The sequence below is a fragment of the Stegodyphus dumicola genome, chromosome 1 (assembly GCF_044657685.1).
Source record: "Stegodyphus dumicola isolate Sdum_Otavi_A_Nest chromosome 1, ASM4465768v1".
Classification (NCBI taxonomy): Eukaryota; Metazoa; Arthropoda; class Arachnida; order Araneae; family Eresidae; genus Stegodyphus; species Stegodyphus dumicola.
The window spans coordinates 76,445,820-76,454,526 of NC_140768.1; the positions used below are offsets into that span (position 1 = coordinate 76,445,820).

Consider the following 8,707-nt stretch of genomic DNA (forward strand, 5'->3'; position numbering starts at 1 on the left):
AAATTAAAAATATGAAACCGTAATTTATGAAATAAAGAACAATTATAATCCAAAGGGTATCAAAATTTACAAAAAAAAAGCTTAATATTTATTTGTTTACTTTATTAAACATTTCTTTCAATGTAAGTTGTTTAAGTTGCTTCGTTTTTTATGTGATAATACTTTCTCATTACTTCTATAAACGGACATAATTTCTTCTTCAGTTACAAAGTTCCGCTGTTCAAGTCCTATAATTGCTGTGTCGAGAATACCGACTAATTTGTCAATCGAAATTTTTTCATTTTCAATAACCTCTGTGTCACTTTCTTCGTTATCGGAAGCAAATTATAATGACGAGGAACTTGATTTAAATCATATCAAAGATGGAGTACATCGAGATGAAATACTACATTTAGTAAGGAATTATAAGCCAAATAAAATAAAAACATCTGCCCTGAAGATAAGGATAGTGCTGACAGACAAACTTCCAATTCATTGCGGCCGCACCGCGGCGTTCCCCACAGCTCACCTCGCCGCAGAGCAGCGTGAAATTGATAAACAGATTTCGGAATGGTTAAATAAACAAAGGATATGCCTTTATCCATTTTTTGCAGCAATTCACTTTTTGTTTAATGGACTTCGAAACATACTTTCGTTTTGTAGATCCTTTACATATTAGTAAATATATATCGGAAATTCTATTTGACGTAATCGAAAGTTCAAGCTTACTTTTATAAAATTGCTCTAACAGTCTGCAAAAAATAATAAGCCGGATCCAATTCGAAGATTAAGGAACAACACAATCTGCAACATTAACTGAATTAGATAATTTTAGCTTAGCTTATACCATCCGTTATACATTAAACACGCTTGCGTAAACATATTTTGGGCATGCGCACAGGCATATTCGCAGCCGTAAAAGTCTTACGCACATGCGTCAACTCGACGCATGCGCAGAAAGTTTGTAGAATTGCACATACACGGTATGCATGTACACGTTGACCTATTTTCACTTAAAAAAACATCCCCGAATTGCACAAAAATGGCATTGCGCACACTCTTGACTTTATCCATGTACACTGCTAAAGTCCTAGCTAGTAACCTTTATTGCCTTACCAAAATGTCGCCACGTAACCTGTTATCATATTCCAAAGATTAGCCCAAAGTTTTAGCAGTTTAAAAGTTAACTACTGTGAGATATTGCGATATTGTACGAATATCTCCGAGAAAATTTCAGCATTTTTTTTTGTTGTTATTGTTGTGATAAGTATAAATGTTATTCACTTTTCATCGGACTTCTGTATTCAATTTATTACTAACCCGTACACAGGCAACAATATGTTTAAACTATCGCTGATGAGAATACAGATAATGGTAAAAAGAGGGTGTGAGACACTTTTTGAACGGAAATGAGCAGTTAAGAAATAAGGAAGAACTGCTGGGGGAGCATGGAGAGAGAGAGCGTACTCTTTGACCACGTCCCGCTACTGATATAATTATAGCCATCAAGTGGAATGTGTGTCAGCGGCAAAAATAGTTCTGAATCTGACTCCTAAGAACAAACATGAAGTTGCTGGTAACACTTTTCGACCCCCCATATTTGGTTACATTTGTGGATACTGTGAGAAAATGATAGTATAGGGAGTGCTTGAGCAGGTCATCTCTTTATTTCACTCTATTATGTTCGCTGTCACTTAACGCATATAAATTCCCCTTTCTGCGAGGATAATAAACTTTAACCATGGATAAAAAAACACTAGATACGATGGCATGATGAGACATTTACGCGTTCCTAAGCAAGCTCTCATAAATTTATTGCTCTTCGTAAACGGAAAGATTTCCACATGTGAGTGAAGGGATTTTCCTTCAATGCCTCATGAGTTTGTATCTTAGGGAAACAGAGTATTGAAAGGTCTTCCTTATTGTTAAAGTAAAACATTACGAATTCTATTTTTTTTTAAATTGTGGTTCAGTTTCATAAAAAGAAGTATCGGAGCTCATCTTATTTAGGGCACCTGTGCGCTCCGGCTAGAAATGTAATATATCTTAGAAACTGAAAAGTACCGGAGGCTGGCTCCAGTAGGCTCCGGCACAATTTAAGCCCTGAAACCAATGCAAAATCGAAAAACGAAAACAATAGTCCTTTAGGGTCAAAGCCCCTTTGAACTAAAAAAAAAAAAAAAAAGCTAATATTATGACTATTCTGCGAAAATTTTATAAAATTATCTAGCACCTTTTTTTAATAGTTCCCTAATTATGCACTAATTATGAGTAATACATCTCACAAAGCAAACATGCTGATACATAAACTATTTTCAGTACTTATGTACTATGACGACTACCTTGGCAACATTTGCCGATAGAAATCCGACATGCATCTCCCAATGCCAACTCCTTTCAAACCACATACCAGTTCGGACACCAAACTTATGTTGACAATTTTTGACATTGCATCTCCAAAAAATCCTGAATTATAAAACTTCATACCATGGCCCTTTTTACAAACGCGTTCTTTGGATAAAATTCCAGCCTCTTTGAAAGATTCTATCGCTTCTTCATTTGAAGGAAGTCCATTGGGAAAAAAAATAATCAAAAAAAGTTTCACGTATTTAACCTAAACGTAATAATCCACATAAATGTAGCAAAAAGAAAGTGTGGTAATAGCAAGTGTGGACTAGTGTGGGATAATACTCTTTATTTTACCACCCTCTATAACCTATGTTAGGGTTAACCTGTATAATCTATAAGGGTTGCCAATTTTGGAGAGATATCTAGGTAGTCATCATAGCACATAAGTACCTTATTTTCTTTCCACTTTTAACCTTTAACTACTATATATTTCCAAATATAAGTCAATCTGTGTTTATGTTCAGAGCGCACTTTTTCTTTAAAACTTTATCCACTATTCAAAACCAATGTTAGCTAAAATGAAAAGAAAAAAAAATCATGAAATGTTCAAACATGTTGCTAGGAGAATGAAAATCTCACCAAGCAAGCAAAATGGGTGGAATATTGGTAAAAATATATTTATGAATGCCCCTGGGCAAAAATTGGTGATTTTAGGCGGTACATGGATCTCGAGTTTGTGCAATTCTTTGACTTGTTATTTTGGCTTCGTGTAGGCAATTTTTGCAAAATCGCTGCGATGCAAAGCCAAAATAACAAGTCACAGAATTGCACAAACTCGGTATCCATGTACACATCGACCTATTTTCACTATGATGGTGGCTTGTCCTATGTTGTTCCTCCATTTTGCGGAACCCAACATCCTTTCAACGTGTTGAGTCCGAGTCTGCGTAGATGGGTCAACAAACTGTATCACCTTAAAATGTTCAAAACCGGCAGCAATGAGCTCCTCTGTTTGATATCCAGGCCATGAATCTGACATTATTGTTGAGCCTTCAGTAATATTATTTTACATTTTATGCATTAATGTTGTTGCCTTCTGGTCTGGAACTCTGATTAGAAGTGTTTCATTTGTCTCCCGGCAAATTCCACTAAAGACACACTGTTGTTTAACCTGAATGTAATAATCCGCGTAAATATAGCAAAAAAAGATGTGGTAACAGCAAGTGTGGAACTAGTGCAGGATAATACTTTTTATTTTAGTGGCCCCTATAACTTATCTTAGGGTTAACCTGTATAACCTAACCCTTTCACCAGTTTTGGCGAGATATCTAGGTAGTAACATTAAGTGTGCCTGACTTTGTCCATGTACATCTATTTTCACTTAAAAAGTCAAGGGAGTAAGTAACCAACAAAAAATATATAATCTCAATAAACTACATTTTAAATCAAACAATAAAATAACATAAAAAAGGAAATTCATCTGAGCATTACACAAAGGAAATATATACTTATCTTATTTAGAAATTTCCCAGTCTTCAGTCAAACAAAATTCCTTAAAAAACTCCTAAATACATCCGAACTAGATTCTGTATACTGGCATCGCCACATAAATTCACAAACATAAGAGTAAAAAATATCCTCCTTAACCCTCAGCTGGAGGAGCTGGTGTATGGTACAATTTGAGGGGGGCAGCGTATGAAGTATGCAAGGTCGTTTTTCAAGCCTCTGCTTTGTGTTTCAAACTATTTAATCTTATACATTACATTAATAAGGTGATTCGTCATAGTAAAAAGAATAACAGAAAACAAAAGCAGTGACGATGGAAATTACGAATTTTTGGTGAATCTCTATATTATGGAAATTTGGCGATTTTTTGGCGACCAACCCTGCTACAGCAACCTACTAGTTTTGTTTTGGACGTCATCTGCACTTTAGCAGCGAAACTGTTTCTAAGTGCTTATTAGCTAAAATCACGATCGGAATTTTCTGGAAAATGTCACATGACATCTCATGATCTCTCATTTCTCTGAGACAAAATAATCTGTAATTCGAACTGTGTACTTCTCAGATTATTGCTAAAGTCCTAGCTAGTAACCTTTATCGCCTTACCAAAATGTCGCCAAACTATCTGTTACCATATTCTAAAGATTAGCTGAATTTTTAATTAATTCAAAAAATGGAATGCACTGGAAAGGTAATTTAAAGTTATATAGTATTCTATGTCATTGTCTGTATGAAAATTATAATATCATAAATATCTTATTTAATCCTCTTCCGATTGTCCCTGTTCACTGCAATAGGCTTTGCAAACATGTACTGTCTTGCCCAGATGATTTTTGCAGGTAAACTTAGAACACTCAGAGCATTTTATGATAGTGTAATTATTCTTCATTCTACCACACTCAGCACAATGTCCTTTGATCTTTTTTGCAGGTGGTTCTTGTCCTTTTCGGCCGTCTTGTCCACTTCTGTTGTTACCAGCCTTCTAATAATAGCTTTGGAATGTGACAGGAGAAATGGCATTTTTAGACGATTCTGAAGATGTGGTTTCATCAAAGATGTAACTAGATTTTTTAAAAAATATCTTCTAAACTTGATGGTTGTATCAGGTTTGGCTAAGTTCAAGAGCACGTGTGAATTTATGCCCGCTACATTTAGCAGTGCAAAAAATATTGCCATTGTCCACCTCTTGGTTTTTCGGGCGACAGTGAAATTATTACAAAGGTGGTCTACGGTGTTAACTCCGCCTTTATATTTGTTATAATCCAGGATTATGTGGGGTTTATTCGTTTCCTTTTTAAGTGAAAATTTTGTCATCATTGTGTACAGTACTGAGCAATATTACACACTTATTTTTTTTTTTGTTGCATATGAAACAGTTGTCATATCCTTTTGAAAACCAAACAGTGAACTGCTGACTTCTCTTGTTTTTGATGGCTGGAATTAATTTGAAATTTCCTTTTTATTTTTTTTTTTTCAGCGTACCCACAAGTGTTACACCTTTGGTAAAAAGATATTGAGCTAGCAGATAGCCTGTATACCAATTATCGGTTGTCAGGTTACAGTTGAAACCTTCGTACACCCAATTCAAGTTTTGAAAATGTCAATATTTGAATTAGAAGCCTCGTAAGGTCCTGGGAGTTGATTGCCACAATAAATTTCAAGCTTCAATGTATAAAACGTTCGTGCATCAACAACGGCAAAAATTTTCAGAACATACTTTGCGGGCTTGTTGGGGATGAACTGAAAGAGCATCTCCCGCGAAAGGGTTCCAGCTTCTCGTTGATTGTGAGTTTGTAACCTGGTGTATAAAAGTTTTGACAGTTCTGGCTGAAAGATTAAAAAAATTCTCTTAATGCAGCAAGCTTATCAGTTTTTCTTCGCACATACCTTGTGCCTTTATCGTCAAATCTAATAGCAGCACACAGTTTCTGAATCGCTCAAGATCCATGACCCCTTGCAAAATTTCAATTCCAGTACAATCTTTTGCCCATGCTTCCTCCAAGTTGAGTTTTGACATTTTTTTGCACCCTAATAAGGAAAAAATTCGTAAAAAGGCCAATATTTCTGCTCTATTAGTATCATACATGCTTCTTTTTCAGATGTTTTGGAGATCATCTGCAGTCCTATTACATTTGAGATAAATACTTATATATTGTAGGATAGCATTAATCATATTTGTATTTATGATTTTCTGGAAAGCAGAAAGCTCATCATTTATATCGTCACAAGTTTTGGCACTTGGAAATATTTTTTTCATAAAATTTTTTTCGAGCCGTTCTAGCAAATTTGATCTTGACAGGATTTTTATTCTACTTATAAGTTTCCTTTTCTTCTTTCAGAAACTGTCCTCCAACTTTCTTCTTTTTGTAAATTATTTTTACAAGAAAGTCCTCATATTTTAAATCACGTATGTCATTTTCAACCTTATTAAAATCGCCATTTGTTGGGGAAACATCATTTCAGGAAGGAAAATGAGGATGTTTAGAAACATTGCCCTCAATTTCCGAGTCACTTTTATGATCAGAATGTTCAATGACTTCATTGACATTAGATGCATTATCCAAATTGTCGGAGTCTTCATCAACCGACACTTCTCCTAAAACGCGTCCTAAAATGTGCAAATAATCTTCAGGAGGGACAATATTCTTTCTGTACATACTTGTAGGAGCAGCGTACTGAGTTCGCCTATGCGACATGTTCACAATAACTGCTTTTGGAAGGAAGACGAAAATCCGACTGACCAGAAATACCAGATGCGTTGCACTCATGGAATGTTTCTGCGAGGGTAGAGGAAGGGAGGAAGCTCAGGAAGGGGTTGTCTAAAAATTACAGCCCAAAAGATGGCATTGGCGTACTCTGTACACCGGCTCCTCCATTGCAGAGTTAATGCCAGTATCCTCCGACATTCGACCACATGCATTTCCTTCCTACAAACAAGACACTTATAATGGCTACAAAGTAAACCTTCATTTACACACCAGTCAATTAATGCTCTTTCCCTCTTACATTCCAAATCGCAAAGAAACTTCAAATTAATCTTACCACATTCATTTTACTGTCTTTTTACAAGAGTAAGACGAATTGGATTTTTGTAAATTTTCTTTGTCTTTTTAAGTGAAAATAGGTCGATGTGTACATGGATAGTCGAGGGTGTACACAATGTCACTTTTGTGCAATTCTGGGATGTTTTTTCAAGTGAGAATAAGTCGATGTGTATATGGATACCGAGTATGTGCAATTCTTAAAAATGTGCCAAGCAGTGGGTGATTCTGCATTTTCCCCAATATTTGAATACTGAAATTAACTGAAGCAATTCCTAAATTTATACTGAATCATTCAAAACAGTTTTCAAAGTAGAAATTAAGCAAAGAAAGCAAATACATTTCATTATGTGTTTGAAGAAGAAAATTTTTGTGAGCCAAGTAAAAAGAAACCATGATTTTAATTACTATTCAACACTCTTTCTTACTTTTAACAGATTTTTATTTTTATGCTTTAGATAAGTATGTATTAATTTCACTTCTGCCAAGGAAAACGTAACTATTTTTATTTCAACAAAATAATAAATTTTGAACAGAATAAATAACTAATTACCTCTGAACCATGTACATGGACCATCAATCAGATTAAATACCTTGTGCATAAACCTCTCAAATGCATTCCTTGCATCACCATCCATACCTGCAATTAAATGTTATAATGTTCTACATTGAAAGACTTTTGAACATGATATTATTCAACATTAAAATTTTGAGAACTTTATTTCCTTCCTCATATAGTTTTAAGACTATAGTACTGTTTTCATGCATAATAAAACAAGAATTTTACTTTAATTATTTTTGTAATAATATAGGCTAATCAACAATGTTTTTCAGCTTCTTATAAATTATACAAATATTTCGTTCGTTTCGAAGTACTGATTTCGTTACTTTTGAAATTTTACGTTTAATTAAAGGGACGTAAATTACAAATATTTCAAACAAAATGCATAACTATTTAAACTTATAAAAACCTGGTGTAATATTTGTCAAAAATTTTTTATAAATAACTTAAAATTTAAAAAATACTAATTTAAACTTAATAGTCAACATTTACAATCGGATAAACAAGTTTTGTTTCTCAAATACAGATGACCTTGTGCTCACTTTGTAATAAAATATAACTATCGTATACCAGACTAGATTTTTCAAGACGATTTCGCTACATATAAAAATAAAATGCGTTTAATTATTATACAAACAACAGAAATTTTAGAAAACTTTTAACAATCTATACTATGTTCATGTGCTTTCTAAGGCACATATCAACACAATCTAAAATATTATCTTTCTCACAGCATCTATCATAAACAGACAATAGATGGCGCTAAAATCCTAAACTAATAATTTCGAAAAATCAATACTAGAAATGTACTTAACTGGACACTGTTAGTAATATCTTCAGATTATAAACCTAAATATCTACAAGACTCTTAACAAAATGTTTATTTTAATTTAATGTAAGGACTCCATCGGAGAGATACAGCAATAAAGAAGGTAAAGTGCAGAATCGTCCACTTATTTGTTTGGAGCTTTTCACAAAAGTAAGAAGAATTAGAATTTTGTCATTTTTCTTTGACATTTTAAGTAAAAATAGGTCGATGTGTACATGGATAAAGTTAAGAGAGTGCGCAATGCCATTTTTGTGCAATTTTAGGATGCTTTTTTAAGTGAAAATAGGTCGATGCGCACATGGATACCGAGTATGTGCAATTCTTAAAAACGAAGCAAGCAGTAGGTGATTCTGCACTTTCCCCACAGAAATAAATATTAAATACCCAGTAAGTAATTTACTCAAAAAAATTATGGAATTTCCTATATTAGACCCACTTATTAAC

At 33.9% G+C, this 8,707-nt stretch overlaps 1 protein-coding gene across 1 annotated transcript in view; it reads right to left on the bottom strand.

Moving 5' to 3' along the window:
• The window catches only part of ND-PDSW (NADH dehydrogenase (ubiquinone) PDSW subunit), a 33,734-nt gene extending 25,566 nt beyond the window's left edge, over positions 1-8,168 (bottom strand). The window contains exons 1-2 of the mRNA XM_035361679.2: positions 7,977-8,168; positions 7,426-7,512 (exon numbers count right to left, since the gene is read on the bottom strand). Coding sequence (XP_035217570.1) covers positions 7,426-7,510 — 85 coding nt within the window. The 5' untranslated portion in view covers positions 7,511-7,512; positions 7,977-8,168. The remainder of the gene's footprint in view (positions 1-7,425; positions 7,513-7,976) is intronic.
• Between the last annotated feature and the right edge of the window lie 539 nt (positions 8,169-8,707).